Source organism: Mus caroli, chromosome 13, assembly GCF_900094665.2.
Source record: "Mus caroli chromosome 13, CAROLI_EIJ_v1.1, whole genome shotgun sequence".
NCBI lineage: Eukaryota > Metazoa > Chordata > Mammalia > Rodentia > Muridae > Mus > Mus caroli.
In genome coordinates, this window is record NC_034582.1 from 33,358,156 (window position 1) to 33,380,756 (window position 22,601).

Sequence of the window (22,601 nt, forward strand, 5' to 3'; positions counted from 1 at the left end):
GAGAGAGACAGAGAGAGAGAGAGAGAGAGAGAGAGAGAGAGAGAGAGAGAGAGACAGAGACAGAGAGAGAGAGACAGAGACAGACAGAGACAGAGACACAGAGGCAGAGAGACAGAGGCAGAGACAGGGAGAAAGACAGAGACAGAGATTCAGAGACAGATATAGATCCAAGCAAGAGAGACATTTAGAATCTCTAATAGACTCTTCAGGGCACATAGTCAACATGCTAGGGAAAAAAAAGGTTCAAAACAAACAGAACTAAAAACTACAAGTAAAAAAAAGGCCAACTCACTACAGAGGCAAACACAGTGCATCAAACCTCTAACCAGAAAGAACGGAATGATTCAAAGGTAAACCTAGTACATCAAACCTCTCAAAGGAAGCCCTAAATCCAAAGAATGGAATGATATATTTCAAGTTCTAGAATCAAATTGCCTTCCAAACAAGGTTATCCAGAAAACTGTCTTCCAGAATGTTAGAGAAATATGGATGTTTCAAGACAAACACACAATAAAACAACCCAAGACCACCAAGCCAGCACTGCAAAGGATACTTAAAAGGGACCTTAACTAGAGAGGAGGAAGATTCTGAACAAGGAGCCCCCAGACCCACACCCCTCAGATGGACAGAGAGACAAGAATAAGTAATAACCCAGTTAACCAGAAAACAACCAGCCAAGCCACAGGAAGCAACACAGCTCTCAGCGTTAACTCTAAGTGTAAGTGGGTTAAAGTCCAATTAACCAGTTAAGACACTGAATGGCTGCCGGGATTAAAAAGGAAGAGCCAAGCTTCTTCTGTCTCTAGGAAATACAACATAATGGCAAAAGCCAGTCACAGATTGAAAGTGACAGATGGAAGTCAAGTTACCAAGGAAATGAAAGTCAAAAAACCAGGCTGGCAGGGCTCAGGAAACACCAAAGGTGGGCAGAATGTAGGGGCCAGTGAGATAGCTTGGTGGGCAACAGCTCTTGGCACACAAGCCTCAAGCTAAGCTCAATCCCCAGAACCCACAGTGGAAGGAGATAACTGAGTCCCTTTGGCTTACACACACACACACACACACACACACACACACTCTCAGCAGATGTTTTTACCTGATATAGGTCATAACATAGATCATTTTGTACCCTTAGAACTGTGCCACTATTTAAGATGTTAGAACATTTTCTATGCCTCAATTTCTTCTGCTTCTAATGTTGGTCATCATTTTTAGAAATTGAAAGCACACAGGACAATCTCTGCATCTGTGTTGTAGAAACAAGCTGAGGGAGTTCTTGTCTTCCTCTTCCTAACTTGGACCTGACATAAACCCTGATACCCCAAACTTCCAACCCATCTCGGACATTTTGTATACACACATGTTCAGAATTTGGATCTGGGATGGGGATAAGAGTGGCTCTTAGACCCATCTATTGATCTCTGTCATCTAGATTCCTGTTCTCCAGGTTGTATACTTTCATAATCAACCAGGCTAGGCTAGTCAGCTTGCCCTTCTTGGAAAGGATGTGAAAGTCTGGGGTCTGGAGGACAGGTTGAACTGTGTCCTGGACATTCTGTTGTTCGGGCTTGCACAATAACTTTTGTTGGTTTGGTTGGTTTTCAGTTTTTTAAGACGGGGTGGGTGTGGGGGTTCTCTGTGTAGCCCGGACAGTCCTGGAACTTCATCTGTAGACCAGGTTGACCTCAAACTCAAAAGATCCATCTGCACTGCATTCCCAAGGGCTGGGATTAAAGACACACCAGCACACCTAGCTGCCCAGGAAGTGTAAGGTTGGGCAGTCCCATCTGGAGAAGGCTGGGTCACGATGGAAGATCCATGTCCTGTGTATTGCAGTAGTGCCAGCGCCAGTTTATTGGAACCTGCATGTCTACCCACAGCTGCCTCTGTCAGTGGTAAGGTTTCTCATTTGTGTGGGTTTGCAAACAGATGCTCAGGTAATCAACTACATGCGTGGGGGCTGTTCTCCCACTCTGGTTAGGGGATCCTCTGACAGGCAGAACAGGGTATCACAAACTCTGGGGAGTGGAGCTGTGGGCTGGTGATACCCTGGCAGGGAAAGAGTAGCTGCAGGGTGGCTCTCTGGGGTAAGTGATTTGGCAAGCAACAGTTGCTGGTGCTCAGCAGTTCCTCTTTACGCTGTGGGAGTAACCCTGCCACAAAGCTGTCACTGAAGGAGGAAGGAAGTCTTGTGTGCTGTTTCCCATTGCTGAGCTGTGGTCCAGCTTCCAAATGGGCCCATAGGTGCTCACCAACTGTGCAGAGGACACTGCCTGCTTAGTTCTGGAGCACAGGGTGGTCTTTGGCAAACTTGATGACCGACTGACTGCCATGCTCGATATTGGGGCTCTCAGGACCAATTTGCCCTACAGCCCCCTGAGAGTCTGCTGTGTGGTGGCTGTCTGTCCACCAGGTGGGTGACGATTGGGTGGGGAGGGAGGCAGTGCTGACAAGCCCAGGTCTGTTCTGCAGATCATCCACCCAGAAGCTGGAACTACCATCCTGGTAGTTGGTGGTGGATGGAGCTGGTGTTGGTGGGGATGCAGTGAAGACAGCTGATTCCTGACATAGTCAGCTGGAGAGAATAAAGCCTTTGACTTCTTGTGTCTCCTTCAGGCGGGCAGGCAAGTGGCCAATCCTCACCTTAGCTCTACCACCCACAGGGGTGGGGCCATGGTTGCTTCTTGTAAGACCTCTTCCTGTGGCTGGACAGCCCGGAAGACAGGAACAGCCCCTCTCAGCCTAGCAGCCAGGAAGACAGGAACAGCCCCTCTCAGCCTAGCAGCCAGGTTACCCAAGGCCAATGAAGATTTAAAAAAAATAAATAAATAAACGAAATCCAAGATTATAAGTCTCAAACTCCCTGAGATACGTTTGCTTTGGATTAAATATAAGCTGGTGGTACCTTTTTAAGAAGTTCATTTGTAATACCAAAATTCTCAGAAAAAGCTGTAAAACCCTCGGAAACAGTAGAAGGCAAGGAAGCAGTCTGCCAGAAGCCAGGCTGTGCCACAGATGCAAGAAGTAATAAAGTAGCTTGTTTGGAACCAGGTTGGCGGGTGTGTGTGTGTGTGTGTGTGTGTGTGTGTGTCATGGTTTAGTCTATACTAAAGGATACAGCACGCCCTGTTATCCTATTTCTAAGAGTCAGAGGGAAAAAAACCTTAGAAGTCAGAAAATAAAACAAAACATCAGTAGATAATCAAAAAATTAAAAAAAAATAGTTTTCTTAACTTACTGTGCAATCTGAGAATGGGATATCTCAAGTCTTTGGTCAGCACATTTGATAATTTCTTCATATGATGTTACCTTGAGAAAACAATTTTTTTTTTATAAATACAAGTATTTGTATTTAATTTTGTTTTCTTCTTTTAAAAATCTTTACAAGTTGAAGTTTAATTATTTGATGGCAATAAGTAAAATTTTTACAACAGACAAAATATTCGTTTTCTATTTTGGTATCAGAAATATGAATAATGCCAGGTGTGGTGGCGCACACCTCTAATCCCAGCACTCGGGAGGCAGAGGCAGGTGGATTTCTGAGTTCGAGGCCAGCCTGGTCTACAAAGTGAGTTCCAGGACAGCCATGGCTATACAGAGAAACCTTGTCTCGAAAAAAAAAAAAAAAGAAAGAAAGAAAGAAAAGAAAAAAATATGAATAACAAGGGCGTTAAATCCTCTCATCACTGGAAACGGGAGTCCCAGAAACTCACTGTAATCTACTGTGTTCCTCACAGTGACAGAGGGGCCAGGTAACAATTATAGCCTATTAGGTTAAACTAATGCAGTCTTGGTTGGCTTATGCCTGCAATTTCAGTACCTGTGGGGCTGAGGCAACAGAATTTGGGATTCCAAGGCCAGACTGGGCCACATTGTCGCAAAAGACCAAAATGAAAACAAACAAAACAGTAAAGTAAAACACTAACTTAGTAAGATGTTTAATTACTTTGAAGGTAAAGGAACAAAATTAAGACTTTCTTGAGCACTTCCCAGCTAGCTACCCAGCTAATGGGGGCATTTAACATGCATTGGGAGATGGGGGGGGGTGCACTAGGGGTAAAAGTGGCAAACCTCAGATCCCTTTCTTTCTGGAGTTCCGTTAGATCTGATGTGATGTTGGGGTTAAGTTTAGCATCGGTGTTTGGTTTCGTCTTTATGCTGAGGACCAAAAGCAGGGCACACGCTGGGCAGACGGCCTCCCATCTGGGCCACACCCTAGCCTGACATTTTCTGAAGTAGGTTTTGTTTTGTTCTGTTTTGTTTCTGCGGGGAGATGAGTACCTTATTTATCAGGCTGCCTACGTGCCTCCGGTACTTGTCATTCTCCTCAATGAGTCTGCTGTAGTGGTCTTCTTTGCTCTCCAGAAGCCCTCCCAGCTTTGTAATCTATGGAGAGACATCAGCAAAAATGTAACCTGGAAACCACCATGTAACGGGTGTAAAATAAAATGAAACCCATCGGCTCTAACTTATTGTACTGTCCTCTGAAACTGAGTTCTAATGGAGTGAGTCATGACACAGATGGCCGGATCTGGGGGTGGGTTGCATACAGAGCAGTGGTTATGATAGACTTTTGTTGATTCTGTTATTTTCTACTGTGAAATAGCTTTGCAAATAGCCAAGCATCTGCTAGTACCTGCAAACATGAATCACACCTAGGTCTCGTCACCATCCTTTGCACAGACAGCCCACACAGAGACATGCTGTGATGTGTGTGACAATGTAGACCCTCCCTCGCAAACAATACACGGGTCTAAGGCTTGGCTTCATGTACTTCACAGTCCAGCCTACTGTCCATTTTTTTTGCAAGAATACTATTGAAATTAAATATTATATGGGTTGGCGAGGTGGCTTCGTATGGAAAGGCACCTGTAGCCATAGCTGATGATCTGAGTTCTATCCCCCAGACCCACACAGAAAGGGAAAAAACCAACTCCTGCAAGTTGTCCTCTGACCTCCATGTGTGCCATGGCACTTTGCATGACAACACACACATATCAATCAAATGTAATAAAAGTTTTAAATAAAAAGTTAATTTCTTTGAGAGTGGCATTTAGGGTCATTAGGAAAGTTTATTAATAATTTTCTCTCAAAGCTAATTTTCAAAGAAATTATAGAAGAAAAACTGCAGAAAACAACCTACTAAATAGCAGTGCCAAGAGTGATTTTTCAGGGCTGGAGAGATGGCTCAGCGATTAAAAGCACTGACTGCTCTTCTGAAGGTCCTGAGTTCAAATCCCTGCAACCACATGATGGCTCACAACTATCCATAATGGGATCTTCTGGCATGTCTGAAGACAGCTATAGTGTACTTACATATAATAATAAATAAATCTTTGGGCCAGAGCCTGAGGGGCCAGAGTGAGCAGAGGTACTGAGTTCAAATCCCAGCAACCACAACCATCTGTCCGGCTGCAATGTACTCATATACATAAAATAAATCTTTAAAGAAAGAGTGATTTTCAGTCTCCTTACATTTTACATATACTCATATATTGGTAAAGGAGGACCCTATGGAGCAAGGTAAAGCAGAATGCTATAGAGGCTGCAACAGCCCCTCCCTCTCTTTCCTTCCCTTTTCTTTCCAGGATAGGAAAAGAACCTAGGGTCTAGCTTCTGATAGGTGAGCCCTACTTCCAGGACACTGATGATGATGATGATGATGATGGTGATGATGATTTTGAGGCAGGGCCTCCCTAAGTTGGCCAGGCTGGCCTTGAACTCAATGTATAGCCTTAATTAGTCACACTTTGAAGCCCTCCTTTCCTCGTCTCTAGCGTTCGGGGATGACAGGCATGGACTGTCACTTTTCTTCTCTTTTAAAGGTGAATGGCTACGTAATGAATAGAGTGCTGAAGTCTGCTTTTTTTTTTTTTTGCTTTTCGAGACAGGGTTTCTCTGTGTAGCCCTGGCTGTCCTGGAGCTCACTTTGTAGACCAGGCTGGCCTTGAACTCAGAAATCCGCCTGCCTCTGCCTCCCGAGTGCTGGGATTAAAGGCGTGCGCCACCACGCCCGGCGAAGTCTGCTCTTAAGTCATTTAGAAAGAAAGGACAGATTTCTCTGCTCTGTCAGAAGCATTTCCGGTCTTTTCCATTACAGTGAGATCATGGAGATTTCATTATGGGAGGAAGGCTGGCTTGAACGAGACAGTAACATCCTATCTCAAAAAATAAATACGGACTGGAGAGATGGCTCAGCAGTCCAGAGCACGGTCCGTTGCTCTTTCGGAGGACTCGAGTTTGGTTCCCAGCACCGGCATCAAACAGTTCATACTCAACTATATAACACCAGCTCCAGGTGATATGACATCCTCTTCTGGCCTCGGAGGGCACAGATGTACATACATGCAAATAAAGAACATTTTTAAGACAAAACACTTCAAAAAGGAGGGTTACAGCTAGGAGTAGGTAGAATGCTTGCCTGGCAGGAGGAAAGCCTTGGGTTGGATCCCTAGAAACGGGGAAAATAAAAGCACGTTACCTTTTGGCTTCTGTGTTTTGAAAGGCATATGTATTAGCCTAAAAACAAATTATGTTGAGCAATATTTATATTTTTATAAGCATTTTAAAAATCAAATTTTATTTTATGTGTATGGATGTTTTACCTGCATATATGTCTGTATATTCATTGCATATCTGGTATTCTGAGAGGTAAGAGGAAGGCATTGGATTTCTTGAAATTGGATTTACAGACAGTTGTGAGCTACCTTGCAAGTGTTGGGAATTGAACCTGAGTCCTCTAGAATTGCAGCTTAAACACTGAGCCATCTCTCCAGCCTGATATGTACATGAAAATACTTTCATATTTTTGGCGACAGTACTGCCACAGTGCCAGTGTGAATATTTTAATGACACTTTAATAATACGTTGAAGGTTGATAACTTCTTCAAATGTAATGGCTGGCCCTGGGGGTAAAAGGGACCATAAGGCATTGGTCTGTCTTACCAAGACATCAAGTTCCTCATTCAGACTGTGGTATTTATCCAGTTTGACTGCCAGCAACACAGGCGCATCTCTGGTACTCTTGACCTCGTCTGCATCAAAATCTGTGATCTAAGATTAGATATGTTTGTACACATTTCAGTCCTTACACACTCTTAGCATTTCCCAGTGTCATTTTAGCTTGAGAATCAGAGGAAGAGGGCTGGAGAGATGGCTCAGCAGTTACGAGCATGTACTGATCATACAGCGAACCCAGGTTCAGTTCCCAGTACCACACGGTGGCCTCACCAACATCTGTAAGTGCAACTTCATGGGATCCGATGCCCTCTTCTGGCCTCTTGCATATACATTAGTCCACACACGTGCAGGCAAAACACTCATATATATAAAAGTGATATGAGGCTGGATTCATAGAAATACAGAACTTGCCAGTGGATGAGGGCCCACACCTTCAATCCCATCTCTTGGAAGGCAGAGGCAGGCAGATCTCTGTGGGCTCTGGGACAGTCAAGGCTACACAGAGAGGCCCTCTCTCAAAAAGCCAAAACCAACCAAACAAAACAAAAACAAAAACAAAAATAAACAAACAGCCCAGAACTAAGAGCTAGAAGGACATTAGCAAAGTTGCCAAGAGAACATGACTATCTGTGGTGTATTTCCACGCTGAAGCCAAGTATAACATGTTATAACTCACCTCGATAGTGTGGGCTTGAAGTGCCTTTTCACTAGCAATTAACTCTTTAAGAGTCGAAATTCTGTTTTTATGTTTCAATAACTAGGAAAAAAAAAGCATTTTTTTATTTTAGAGGAAAAGAAATAAAATTAACTACTAAAACATTTATGATAAAGTTATCCAACAACACAAAGACCGATCTTTAAATGATATCATAGCTTTACCACTTCCATGACGAAGAGTTTCTACAGAGAGAGGGTCCAAGACTGCTATGCTTAGCAAAACAAGCTGGCAAGTCACCTGGAACCCTGCATTGTCTGAGGTGTCTACTGCCCCTCCAAAGGATGACTCACTGTTTACACTGAACACCTGCCTGCTTTCTGGTGGGTGGGACTTTGGTACATGACTCCCTCAATAAAACTTCTATGGACAAGTGGTTTTACTGAACTGGCAGGTGGCCCTTGGCCCTGTGATCACTATTTAGTGCAGGGGAACCGATGCGCAGCTTTTGTGACTCCTCCAGGACACATGAAACCCTGTCTGCTTTTTCTTGGCCGCCTTTTGGTACAAGACATCCTAGTTAGCTGAATGCTGAGTCCCGTTCAGGCCACGGGTTCGTGGTGGAAAGCAAGAACCAACTCCTGAGACTCCGGGTGTGGTGGCTCCCGTTCCTAGCTACTGAGCCATCTCATCAACCCCATGTGAACAAAACTTTCCAATGGAGATTTAAGTTGTAAATAAGTCAAATGTTAGATATCAGATCTACTTCTAAAAGGTGTAATTTAAGCTAGTCTGGTCCCCAAGCACTTTTTAAACAAATCCAGAACTTTAGGAGCAACCATTGTTCTGTGAGGTTTTAGCTAGCTCTTCCCAGTAAACTGAATTGGGTTGTAGAAAAGAAGACCACAGTACCTCTTTATCTAAGTCTTTCTTTTTAAGCTGACAGTCCTTCAGTCTTTGCAGCATTATGTCATTAGCTTTCTTACTCTCTTGGCAAAGCTCGGCATTAGGAGTGGCGAGGTCCTAAGGATAATGGTTTGAGAAACTAGATTGAAAGGTTTTCACTGAAGCTAAAACAGAGGAGGAGGACTGTTTAGAAATAAGGGGCCAAAGGAGATAAACCACACTGAATCCCATGCTTCAAATGCTCTTCATCACTTCACTAAGAGATAATACAAAAGTTAAGACAAGAGTAAATAGAGCTATTATGTAGATTCACACATGTTCATAGATTGCTAGTAAGATGAGGGTACCCTCATCTATGATAAATGCATGCTTATATATTCATATGTACATTGCTCCTTAGCCTGGCCAGTTTACATATTCAAGCCTGAGATAAATTGATACCTCTGACACATTAGAAAGGCCAGACATCCTGAACAATAGAGCAACTAGGTAGTTCGAGAGTAGTCAGGATGAAGATAACTGTAGCAAGATAACCTAGAGGTCTGATGTCTAAAGGTTTGTGTTGTGTTCTGCTGCTTATCTGTGAAACTTGGGACAAGAAGGTCAGCTCTTGCAAAGCTTGCTTTGTTTTTCTGAGTTAAATGTCTAAATGGCAGGGAATGATGCAAGGTTGACTGGAACATGTCAGAGACAGTAAATGTGGACACTTCCAGGGATGGTCAGGAAGTCAGCAGATACTTGCTGCAAGCTCATTATGGGCTTGAGTCTGCATCAGGTACAGAAGAGAGTGGGGTGGGAGACACAGAACAGGAAAACAGGAAGTAGTTATTTGAGATGGGGTATGATTCACTGAGAAGGCGGGTGACATACTGCCCAAGAGCTGAAGGGGTCTACAACCCTATAGGTAGAACAACAATATGAACTAACCAGTACCCCCAGAGCTCGTGTCTCTAGCTGCATATGTACCAGAAGATGGCCTAGTTGGCCATCATTGGGAAGAGAGGCCCCTTGGTCTTGCAAACTTTATATGCCCCAGTACAGGAGAACATCAGGGCCAAGAAGTGGGAGTGGGTGGGTAGGGGGAACAGGGTGGGAGGAGGGTATAGGGGACTTTTGGGATAGCATTTGAAATGTAAATGAAGAAAATATCTAATAAAAATTAAAAAAAAAGATATCTGGTCTGGTACCTGCCGGGCGTGGTGGCGCACGCCATTAATCCCAGCACTTGGGAGGCAGAGACAGGTGGATCTCTTGAGTTCTAGGCAGCCTGGTCTACAGAGTGAGTTCCAGGGCAGCCAGGGCTACACAGAGAAATCCTGTCTCAAAACAAACAAACAAACAAACAAACAAACAAACAAACAAACAAAAGAAACCCAAAACACAGCAAGCCCTGCTCTCAAATTCCAGTTCGGAGGATTGTGTTCCCAGTGGAAGAAGTGTACAACAGAAGAAAAGCCTCATTTGACAATCTTGCAAGTACACACCCTTTTGTATCATTTTTGTTGAATGCAGTTGCTGCCCAGGACAGAAGCAAGTGGAGTTCGCCATTAAGGAAACTGGCTGAGAAACGTTATGTTCCTCGAACAAGTCACATAGCCACCATATGTAAGGCTGGGATTTGAACTCATTAATACTTCATTTAAAAATTACTCAGTTATTCAATCTATGGATATATGGGTGTTTTGCCTCCATGTATGTCAGATGCTCACAAAGGCCAGGAGAGTGGTTAGACCCCCTGGAACTGAAATTATAGGCGTTTCTGATCTCCATGTGGATCTTGGGGATCGAACCTGGGTTCTGTGAGACGATGGCTCTTAACTCTTGAGCCACTTCTCCAACACCGTTACTTCATTGTTCATTCTACCAATGTATACAGTTGCTGCCCCAACTACATTTTAATTAGGCAAGCAACTCATTAATGTGAACACTCACTAAGAGCAGACTGGCTTAGAATAAAAGACAACTACCCTGGAAACAGGAAGTACTAGATAGCTAGTTACTATCCTTATTCCTTACCACTGTTATCTTTCCATCTGACTCATTCACTTGTTAGTACTGAACATCAAGATAAACAGCTCAAAGCAGGAATCCTGGGGAGCAGGGGGCGACGGGCAGCTAGAGGTCTGATTCTGTCTTTTCTTCTCTTGCGACTTAATCCTGCTACCTTTCACAGCCTCTCTCAGTTCACTCCAACTGAAGTATATGCTTGATTTATTTTGTTTAGTTTTTTACCTGACACGTGAGAAGTCCTATTCTCAGCGCCAGAAGGCTGTGAACTCCAGAGGCCAGTGGAGAAGTTTTCTTCAGAGGTTGGAGCTCCAGGCCTTCTTTACAAGAAGAGCGATTCAGGAACAAATTACAATGTGTCCCCTTTGTATCCTACATGTGCACAATTCAGATTTATCACCATAAAGTCAAAGGGCCCAAGTTAGTGTTTAAACAAAGCACTGGTAAAACACTATCTTAAAGCTCTGAGCAATGGTTCTAAGGCATTTTCCCATGGGATAGCTTTATAATCTTAAAATTTATTGAGAAACACAAAGCAAACTTAAAAATAATCACTGAGGACCAGATTAGTTATATTAGAAATTAGAACAGGACACTTTTAGATTATTTGTTTACAAACTCATTTGGCTAACAATCCATTATGTCTCAACATAAACAGACCTCTTATTAAAATTATATTTTCTAAAATAAAAATATTAGTGGGAGAGCAGTTTCCTTGGTTTTGCAGTTTTGGGGGTGGTATTGAGTATCAGACTCTGAGTCTTAATTGTGCTTAGCACAGCAAGAACCCCGACTCATTTTTAATTAATTTTAATTCTATAGCTGAAAAGACAGCAGGATTCTCATGTGTGATCCACAGATCCTGTGGTGGTCTGAGTAAGAGTGCCCCTCCATAGGCTCATGTATTTGAATGCTCGGTCACCAGGGAATGGAACTCTTTTGAAAGGATTAGAAGGATTAGGAGGTGTGGCCTTGTAGTGGGTGTGGCTTTGTTGGAGGAAGTGTGTCACTGAGGGTGGTGGGCTTTTGAGGTTTCAAAAGCTCATGTCAGGCCCCAAGTCTCTTCCTTGCTCTACAGATCATGATGTAACTCTCAGCTACTACTTCGGTACCTGCCTGTGTGCTGCCCTGCTCCCTGACATAATGATAATGGGCTAAACTTCTGAAACTGTAAACAAGCCCATATTAAAGGCTTTCTTTTGTAAGAGCTGCCTTGGTCATGGTGTCTCTTCACAGCAATAGAACAATGACTAGTACACAGCCCATCAAACAAGAGGGCAATTATATTACCACATGTCACAGAGTTTCTAAAATACCATATACTTGGGAAAAGCAATGATGTCTTTTCAGAGAGAATATCTCTCAAAACTGGTATTCCCACATGCACAGCAAATTCTCCAACAATTATCTGCCTCTGCCCATTCTTTAAACTTTTAAGACAATGTTGCCAAGGCTGGCTTTGAACTTGAGATCCTTCTACTTCAGACCCCAAATGTCTGAGATTATAAGCATGTGTTATTCCTAGCAACAGCCATGTCTTTTGTTCCATGCCATTAGCTTAGTTACAGACATATTCATTATACCACATGAGTTCCAGAGTCTGAGCCACTTTCAAACTGATTGTCCTTTTAAAGAATACTCTTCAGTCTGGCAGTAGTGTTAAGCACCTTTAACCCAAGCACTCGGAGGCAAAGGCAGGTGGATTTCTGTGAGCTCAAGGACAACCAGGGCTACACAGAAAAACCATGACTTGAAAATAAACAAAAGGGGCTTGAGAGATGGCTCAGTGGTTAAGAGCACTGACTGCTCTTCCAGAGGTCCTGAGTTCAATTTCCAGCAACCACATGGTGGCTCACAACCATCTGTAATGGAATCTGATGCCCTTAAGTGTGTCTTAAGTGACAGTGTACTTACATAAAACAAATAAATAAATTAAAAAAGCAAATAAACAAAAAGAATATTCTTTATATCTGTTAAATGAATAAGAATATCCTTATTATTTATTACATTTCATTTTTTTTTTGTATGTGCAACACATGTGGGGGTCACAGAACAGTTTTTTGAAGTCAGATCTTTGTTTCAACCACGTGGATTCCAGTCACTTAGGTTCTCAAACTTGATGGCAAGTGCTTTTACCCACATAGTCATCTTGCCAGTCTCCAAACAACCTTGTTTCTCATACAACTTGGGTCCTTACTATAAAAGATGCCACCAGGTAAGGCATGGTGGCTCGCACCTGTAATCCAAGCAGACAGGGGACTAAAGCAGGAAGATTACTACAAATTGGAAGCCAGCTTAGGTTACATAATAAAACCGTCTCAAAAAACAAAAAATCACAAACTAAATAAATGGAGGGAGGAGGAAGGAGTGGCAGATACAGATCCAAAGACCAGGCCATCATAACCTGTAAGTGCCACTGGTTTTCTGTTGGGGCCCTCATCACAGCGGCTCCAATGCTCTGCTCCAGAATGACTACTGAAAGCACCAAAAAAAGATGCAGAGATAGAAGGCAGAGGCATCTCTCCACCACCCGATAATGTTCTAGCATTACTACAAAACTACTGTTGATGTCATCGATGCTTTCAGACCATATTTTGAGAATATGGACCTAGAGTAAGAAAGAACAATAAGACTGTGAATTAGGAAATGTCAAAAAAAAATTCTTTGGTCAAGATTAGACTAGGAACTTCACTTTTTCTTTTCCTACCATACTGTAGAATGATGTTTTTTAAAAAATGTGGTTAAATCCCAGCACTCGGGAGGCAGAGGCAGGTGGATTTCTGAGTTCGAGGCCAGCCTGGTCTACAAAGTGAGTTCCAGGACAGCCGGGGCTACACAGAGAAACCCTGTCTCAAAAAAATGAGGTTTCTCGCCGGGCGTGGTGGCCCACGCCTTTAATCCCAGCACTCGGGAGGCAGAGGCAGGTGGATTTCTGAGTTCGAGGCCAGCCTGGTCTACAAAGTGAGTTCCAGGACAGCCGGGGCTACACAGAGAAACCCTGTCTCAAAAAACCAAAAAAAAAAAAAAAAAAAAAATGTGGTTTCTCGCCGGGCGTGGTGGCACATGCCTTTAATCCCAGCACTCGGGAGGCAGAGGCAGGTGGATTTCTGAGTTTGAGGCCAGCCTGGTCTACAAAGTGAGTTCCAGGACAGCCAAGGCTACACAGAGAAACCTGTCTCAAACAAAACAAAACAAAACAAAAAATGCGGTTTCTCCAAATGTGTTGACAAAAGGTTCTACTGTTGTTTTCAGTGCTTTACAATTCTAATATCTGCTCCAGCACAGGCTTTGTTTTGTAAGGAAAAGAGCAACTTTCTTTTGTTTATTGCTAATGCAGATTTGGAACCACACTTCAAAAATCCTCTGGCAGCCAGCTAAAATAAACCAAACATGCCCCACAATTCCCAACCAAACCAAACCAAACCAAAAAGAAAAAAGAAAGAAAGAAATCCTCTTTCAAAGGAGTCTTCTAGACATTGGTCATGGGTACCCATCAAATTCCCAGATTAATCGTCACCTCTACCAAAGTCATGACAGGAAGCTGGGAATTATTGTTCTTTAAGGCAAGCACCCAGCAACCAGTAAAAATGTCCCTAAGCCTGCGGTGCGTTTCCTTTCTGTTTCCCTCTTTTGAAAATAATTCTTCCTACAAACACTCTATCTGAGTGCCCAGTCTGAGTGTCCATCACTAGACTGTGTGAAACTCTGGGGATTGTGTTAGAATTCAGCATTTGCATCGATACCTGGGTGATGTCCGGCTCCACCGCTTCCTCCAGCCGCTCCTTTGACTGAGTAATCTCAAAGCTAGGGGTGCAAGCTTGGGCCTCCCTCTTCGCAGCCTGCTGTCGGAGTTCTAAGTTCTCCAGCTTCAGCTCTTCCACCTGCCGCTGGAGCGCCATGGTTTGAGCTCTCTCGCTCTCACAGGTGAACAGCAAGCTTTTCACTTGAGCAACCAGCTTCTCAACTCTCGACTTCAATTTCCGCCTTTCTTTCAGGTTTTCCTTTTCCCTACTCTGGAATTCCTCCTGAAAAGACAAGAACTCTTGTTCTCGGATCTCCTTCTCCCGCTTCAGCAAGTCCAGGGCAGAACTGGTGGCCTTCTCCAGCTCCCCTTTGTGGCGCTGCAGCCGCTGGAGCTCCTCGTCTTTCTTGCTTAAGGTCTTTTCTATCTCCAGGCACTGACTGGCCGATCTGTTTTTCTGCTGGATCTCAGCAATATACCTTTCCTGTAAGCGCACGTAATGAACCTTAATCTTTTTCACCTGGAGCTGGAGGCTCTCCTTGTCTTTCTTGGATTCCTGAAGGTGCTTTTTGGTGTTAGCCGAAGCTTCCTGAAGATCCTTAAGTTTCTTGTTGATGTCATTCTTCTCTAGAATTACATTGTATTTATCATTGATTAACTCCTCAATGTTCACCTTTAGTTTATTTATGATATCAACCAACACGTGCTGTTTGGTGACCTTTGTCTGTAGTTCTTGAACCCTATTTTCTAAGTTCAAGTTCTTACCATGGAGGTCTTGAATCTGCAGTTCCTGTTTTTTGTTAGTCTGTCTTAATTTTTGCAAGGCCTCATTTAAAGCCATGTCCTCTTCCAGAGGCTCCAAGCCTTCACAGCTGACCTCCCTATCAGGCCTCAGGGAGTTGTCCTGAGGTCCACTTCCCTTGAAGATGCCAGCTGGAGACCACGGTGAGGTAATGGCTAGGCTGTCTACGCCATCTTCTGTGACTTCTTCCTGGTGACTAACTGATAGCTCAGAAATCTCTCCAGAATTCTGTACTTCTTTTGAAGAAATGTCAGGCTGTAAAGTATAGTAAATAAAATAAATGTGAACGAGTAGGCAGCGGAACACGACTCCCACCAGCATGGCAAAGCACAGCGGGAGGCAGAAGCTAGACACGTGCATCTTATTGACTCAAAGAAAAGGTCTACAGACTGTCACTATATTCCATCGTGTAAACTTCCTGGTCACATATATGGGGCTTTCTTTGATCTCAAAATCAATTTTAAACAAATGTGCTAATTACTATAGACTACAAGGACTTTTGAATAAAGATCTCTAATAATAGTCTTCACCCATGCTGATCCCTATGAACAGAAGAAAGGCAGGCATACTGCAGGACTGATTATATATCCACAATACATGTTGGTGGGGGTGTGTATGTAACAAAAGACTGCATAATTGTGGTACAGAATGCTGAAATGAATATGACATTAAGCCCTCTCATACAAGATATCTGTATATATATACCATCTCGGTATATATAAATTTAGGGATGTTGAACCCCTGACTTTTAATAGCTTTTCCCTGGGATAAAGTCAAGGTTTCTGAGGTCTGGCTAACTGCTCTTGATAGCTCACCTACCCATGCCTGCCTATCATCATCTTCTACCATATCCCCTGCTCCCCGAAGTCCCATGTTTCCTGAACACTTGGGCTTCCTTGATGCCCTAGTAGGTATCACAGACCATGCAAGTACAGGGAGTTCAGATACACTGCTCCTTGTTTGTGGAAAGCTTACCACCCCACAGTTGCCCAGAACTACACCAAGGAAGCCTCCCCAGACCCTCTGCCTGGAGAAGAGCCCTCAGCAGAGGCAACCATTCCACTCTGTGTAGCTCTAAGGGTCAAGTGCATTCATTCACTGTGTGATTCAGTTGCTAATCTCTACGTCTCTTATGAGGAGGATGTTATTTTCATGAAGACGAGAGCCATGTGTTTTTCTTATTTGTTTTTTTTTTTCAAAGATTTATTTATTTATTATATTTAAGTACACTGTAGCTGTCCTCAGACACTCCAGAAGAGGGCGCCAGATCTCATTACGGATGGTTATGAGCCACCATGTGGTTGCTGGGATTTGAACTCTGGACCTCTGGAAGAGCAGTCGGGTGCTCTTACCCACTGAGCCATCTCACCAGCCCTCTTATTTGTTTTTAACACTATATAACCATTACATAGCCCGTTCTGGTACACAACAGATTCTCAAGAGACTATTCTCTACTGACTACTGAGAAAAAAAAATACTAAATTCAGTGGAGAAAGAAGAAGCAATCTTGAGAAACTCAAATTCATCTTTGAAATGCCGGTTTCTAGAAATCATCACGGGTAAGTTCAGTTCTCTGTCAAGTGCTGCCATCTAATTTCCACATAAATGGGGGGTGGGGAGCCTTCTCACCATCACAGGCAGGGGAGTAATGCCTTTTCCTATGGAATTCACATTGAAAAAGTGACTGTTTACACTGCTTTTGGATTAAACTCTTCTTTGCTGGACTTGTCTAGAGAATCCAGAGACTTTATATTGTTGATAATGCCAGGGCTTTTAGGATAGCACACACGTGACCATCACCAAGGAAACCTAAGACAAGTGCATTTTTCCTTGTCCAAAGAAGTCCAATGAGGTGGCACCATCCTTGGCTTGCGTTGTCACATAATTTAACAAACACCTCTGTACAATCTCCCTTTCTCCACCTTTGCCTCAAGGCCAGCTCTCGAGTCCCGGCTGGTTTGGTACAACTCACATAGAAATGGGTTATAATGATGGCACCATGTTTGCTATGCCATGTAAATACTAAGGAATTCAGGACAGTGCGTCAGAATCCTTACAGGGAAAGAAAAAATCCCCACACATCTGGTAGAACTAATCTCTAAGTATGGCCTGCATTTATTAGGAAAAATGTATTTGATTGGTTATGATCCCCATGGGGGCAAAGTCCCTTGTACTGACCTGATGATTTAATACTATTCAGAAAGGTCTCAGATCCTGTGTTTTCAAACAGTACAAACACGCCCGCACCCTTTAGTTTGTCCTAGGCTTTAATGACACCAGCACCCGAGCTTACCTCCTCTGCTTTATAAATAGCTCTCAAGTCAAGCTGCTCGAAGCAATTCTCCCTATCAGATGAATTGTCACCATTTTTACAGACATTTTCTTTATCCAGAAAGCTTTGAGGCTGACTGATATTGAGGCCGACATCTACCACGGCACTTCTCACGAATGGCGCCTCTGGGAGCGGCTGTGCCTCTCCTCTGTAGTAGTTTAGACACAGACTTCTTGGAGATTTCCTCACTGGCTCGGGAACAAGTTCGTCATTATTTTCGGAAATGCTACTTTCCACTGAACTTTCTTCCTTAAATGGATCTGGCTTTTCGCTGCCATCTGCTGTATCATTGTACACCTGGTTTGGCAACTCTGGCTTCTCCGAGTAAGAAAATGCCCCCCTCAAGTCTTGAACTGTCATTTCATCGTTAAATGCTTCTATCCAGTGAAATTTGCAAATGGGTTCAAATTGTCTCAAGGAAGAAAGCCTAGTGTTAGCTGGTTGATTCTGCTCACTCTCTGGGTAATTCCCAAGGTTGATATCTTATTAGAAAAAGAAAGATATTGAGTTACCATAAACTTACAGAACAACTGTTACAGTTACACTTAAAATGATAACATCTTTTAAGAATGACAGAATATTTCAAACAAAGCAACTTTCTTCTTTTTAAATACAGCATCTTTTATTGATCTCAAGACAGCCTTAAACTCATGATCCTCTGCGGCTAGGATTACAGTTGTGTGCCCCTTGCTTGACTTAGGTTTGATCCCTAGCACCCACATGACAGCGCACAGCTATCTAGTCCCAGGGGAGCAGATGCCCTCTTCTGGCCTCTTAGGGCACTGCTGCACCTAGTTTACAGAGACACATGCAGACAAAACATTCATACACACAAAACAATAAAATATATTTTTCCTTTGAAGAAGGATTAAAAAAAGGATAGGATAACATAATTGCAAATACGTAAGTGTGTTTAATTTTTATAAGTTTACAGTGCGAAAGAGGCAGAATCCCCAAAGCTCATTGGCCAACCATTCTAGCCAATGGATTAAATTAGTTTAGTTCAAAATTCTATCTAAACAAATAAGATGCAGAGCAGTAGAGAAAGATCCCCCAAAGCTAAACTCTAGTATACAGAGGCACACACACACACACACACACACACACACACACACACACACGGCCTACAGGGTGGCAAGAGTAGAATAAAAGATAGCAGAAATAAATTTTCTTATCCTTTCTCCTTATTAACTGACTAACTCAGCTGTATAAAATAGCATTCAGTTCTACGTAACTAACAACTCACCAACTCTCTGAAAATCTGTATGCTAAATGAAAAAGTCTGTGCTTGGTAATATCCTTAACAACCATCCTGACCACTTAGGTGAACACTGCTGGATTGCACGCAACATCTCAAACCGTGGGATCTGAGCAGACGCCATCAACTCTGCTCCTATACATAGCGCTTACTTTTTATCACAACAACTTCCCAAAGCCTGGCCTTGCAAGGTATCATAAAAAGAATGACTGAATAGTGAACTACTCTGAATGACTGAATGAGGTTTGAATGATATGCAGCATTTGAGACAGCCTCCAGTTTCAACATCCCTTACAATCGCCTAGTAAACCATGGTAACTACAAACAATAGCATTTTTACAGAAACAGCACGTCTATCTATTAAAGTCTTTCAGGGGAAAGGGGATGGCTCAGTTGGTAAACACTTGCCTTGCAAACACAAGGACCTGAGTCCAATACCTAGGACGCCATAAAAATGTTGGGTATGGTGGGTGCAGTGGCAGGCGCTTGTCATCTCAGCACTGGGAAGGCAGGAACAATGGTCTGCTGTCGCGCACCGGCTAGCCAGTCCTAGCCAGGGAGTTCAGAACAGTGAGAGACCCTGTTTCAGAGGGGGTGGCTAGCCTTCCTGAAGTCCGACACCTATGACTGTCCTCTGGCCTACACACATGCACTGGCATATACGTGCTTCTGTGTGCAGTTTGAAAGGCATTTTTAAAAAGTAAAGGAGAATTTGCCTCGTGTGGGTGAGTCACAAGGTTTGAACTCCAGGACTAGAACACAAAATCCTCCAGTCTTTCTATAATTCCAAATTTTTCTTTTGAGAATCAGCCACAAAGATACAAGTAGATCCAATTCATTCTACTGAAGATTACTTTTTAAAAACATTTTACTGACTACATAACTTGTTCCTAATGCTGCGTTCAAAACCAGCACTGAGTCAGATGGCATGTCTAATCTGTAGGTATACAGAAATGGAATAGCTGGATTCTAGAAAATACTCAACTTAAAGTTTGTTAGATATTGTGAAATTACTCTCCTAAGCAGTTGTTATCCATTTATATTTCTACCAGTTATGGAAAGAAAACTATTTTAAGCTGTGTGTGGTTGTGCTTATAAATCACCTGGGAGATGCGTCTCTGCATGTCCATCGGGGACTATCTTGATTATATTAATTGATGAGAAAAGAACCATCTTAATTCTAGAGAGATCTTTCCCTGGGGGGAGGGTGGGGAAGTGACCACCTCCTCAAACAGGGCCACACCCACTCCAAGGCCACACCTCCTAATAGTGCCCCTCACTATGAGAACCATTTTCATTCAAACTACCCCTTTTGAGAAGACTTGAATCGCAGCTTGTTAATTAAAGATACACAGCCTTGGTTAAATCAGATCCTTAATGCAAAATGGAAATAAAAAGCATTCTTACTTTAGAAAAAGAAAACTCCACCTTCTCATAGGATTACCTGTGGGTTTACTGTATAACATGTATAAAGTGCTTATCTCAGTCCCTGGCTAGTATTGCCACAGGACACATAGTTTCTGTATATTTCAGCAAAGGGATACTTACCACCTAACAAACTGCCTTCTGTGCTATCTTCAGAGAACGTGTGTGTAGACTCATTTCCCCTTTTTACATTCTTTGTTTCACTCTGTGTAGTAATTTAAAGAGCATTATTAACATTTCAAGAAAACAGCTTCTCCTAAAGGCGTACATAATTTGCTGTGTAGTTTCTTGTGAGATTTCGTTTGTTTTACAGGCACGAGATGCATTTTAGTACATTTTCCCACTGCCTATTTAGCTCTCTCTAAATCACTCGCAGAAGAGTCACATTAAGTGACAAGTAACCTGTTACTTGTTTTTTTTTTAAAGTGAGATTATGTATCTTTAATCACAATGACAGTGAAGATGTTTATATCCCTTGGTGATAATTTTGGGGGTTAGCTTCAAGAGATACTACTTTCAGACTTTCCTGAAACTCATGTGGACCACAGCCTTCAACCATGACATCCTCTGACCTTGTACTCACAAGAGATTTGACATGTGACCAATCATGCCCATCCTCTGTTCCTATGACATGATATGGCTGGTGTGGATGTTGGCGGACAGCTTTGGGAAGGTCATTCCTTCCTTCCACCTTGTTTTGAGTAACGATCTCTCTTGCTGTTTCTGCCAAGTTGAGTACTCCAGGTTACCCAGTCTGTGAGTTCAGAACAACTCTCTGCCTCCCATCTCATGGTAGGGGTGATGGGTTTACAGATGCACGCACGCTACCAGCAAATGTGGCTTTTTACCTGGTTTTGGGGACTTGACCTTGGGTTATCAGATCTGAGTAGCAGCACCTTTAACTGTTAAGCCACCTTGCTAGCCTCAGCTCAGAAAATTCCTTAATGTTTATTAAATCTTGTCAGAACAGATATTTGTTGTTATTTTTGTTTTTGTTGTTTAGTTCACATTGAAGATAAGAGTCCAGTCGTGAGGTGACACCTGATTCCGCTGAATAATTTATAAACACATGTAGGTCTGTTCTTCAGTATTCTCAATGTTATATATAATAGGGAATATTAAATTAGTGTTAGAAATAAGATAGCATAGCATGTATTTAAATTTTTTGAGGAAAAAACTTGGTTTTATCATAAATAGTATCTCACATATGTGGATCTGAATGAGGCCCTACTACACAGAAGCAGGCCAGTTTGAGCAGCAGAGGGAAATCTGGTCTCAAAAGCTAGGAATATAGTCTTAAAATCTTACTGTTATCAATAATAATCTCTCAGAGTTGCCCCCATACAATATAAACTGGACTCCAGCTTATAAACAGCCCCTCACTCAGGCCATTCCTCTTAGTGAGACTTAAAATCACTGAGAACCAAACAGGACCACGGACATGCCTTCAGACTGTATTTCACACAGTTCTCTTGGGATCTGGGTTCTCAAAAAACTTCATAGATAATTTCGAGCTCTAGTTTTCTCTGTATTATTATTCTTTCTAAAACTCTTTTTCTTTTTAACCTTTACGTGTATGGGTGTTTTGCCTACATGTATGTCTGTGTATCACAGGAGTGTTCAGTGCCTGTAAAGGCCAGGAGGTGGTATTAGATCCCCTGAAACAGATGTTCCACACGGTTATGAACAACCATGTAGATGCTAGAATTGAACCATCTCTTCAGCCCAGGAGAGCTCCTTATAAAATTTAAACCATTCATTGTTTAAAAACATAGAACTATATATAGTAATAGACTCTGATTAACACTAGACCGTGGCTCATCTGTTTTTTAATTTTGAAAAATATAAAAAATAACATTATCAAGAGACATACTTGTAGGCAAGAGACCCATAAACATAAAGTAAATAACTTTAAAAAAAATCCCGAACATTATATAAAGAGAGATTATATAAACATTAATAAACATTATATTAAAAGCCCCTAGGTAGTGGGCTCTTTATTACATTGAAAAGCCATTATGGCCATTGTTCTTTTTCCTTTAAAAATAAAAAACAAAAAACAAAAACTGAGAGACTGGAAAGATGGCTTCGTAACCGATTAAGGTCACTTGCTGCTCTTGCAGTCCACCCACGTTCAGTTGCTACTACTCAGGCTGGGTAGCTCACAGCTGTTTGTAACCCCAGTTCCAGGGGATCCGATGCGCTTTTCTCATCTCCGTGGGAGAGTGGTACTTGCACACAGACACGTACGCATACATTAGTGACACAAGTCTTTAAAGTGGTTGAGACAGGGCTTTGCTATGCAGCCCAGGCTGGCCTCAAATTTAGGGTCCTTCTGAGTTCACAACCAGAATGTTAGGATTACAGGTGTGTGCCACCAGCCTGGCCAGTGTGACCGCTTCTCTGTCAGCAAGTATATATTTGTAGTATATAAGGCCTCATCCATAAAATAACTTATATACTGTATTCCATAAAATAATTTAACTATGCCCCACTCAAAAAATGTTTCTAATG

General features: G+C 42.5%; 1 protein-coding gene across 7 annotated transcripts in view; it reads right to left on the reverse strand.

The window, feature by feature from the left end:
* The window catches only part of Cage1 (cancer antigen 1), a 31,870-nt gene that overhangs the window by 2,859 nt on the left and 6,410 nt on the right, over positions 1-22,601 (reverse strand). For 5 of the 7 annotated variants that reach the window (XM_021180479.2, XM_021180476.2, XM_021180475.2 and 2 more), the window contains 10 exons: positions 20,211-20,292; positions 17,366-17,886; positions 14,272-15,327; positions 10,754-10,900; positions 8,528-8,638; positions 7,637-7,717; positions 6,946-7,053; positions 6,422-6,451; positions 4,282-4,386; positions 3,239-3,309 (listed from right to left, as the gene is read on the reverse strand). In XM_021180479.2, the coding sequence (XP_021036138.1) occupies positions 3,239-3,309; positions 4,282-4,386; positions 6,422-6,451; positions 6,946-7,053; positions 7,637-7,717; positions 8,528-8,638; positions 10,754-10,900; positions 14,272-15,327; positions 17,366-17,886; positions 20,211-20,292 (2,312 nt within the window). The remainder of the gene's footprint in view (positions 1-3,238; positions 3,310-4,281; positions 4,387-6,421; positions 6,452-6,945; positions 7,054-7,636; positions 7,718-8,527; positions 8,639-10,753; positions 10,901-14,271; positions 15,328-17,365; positions 17,887-20,210; positions 20,293-22,601) is intronic. The other 2 variants (XM_021180478.2, XM_021180477.2) reach the window with 1 other exon arrangement.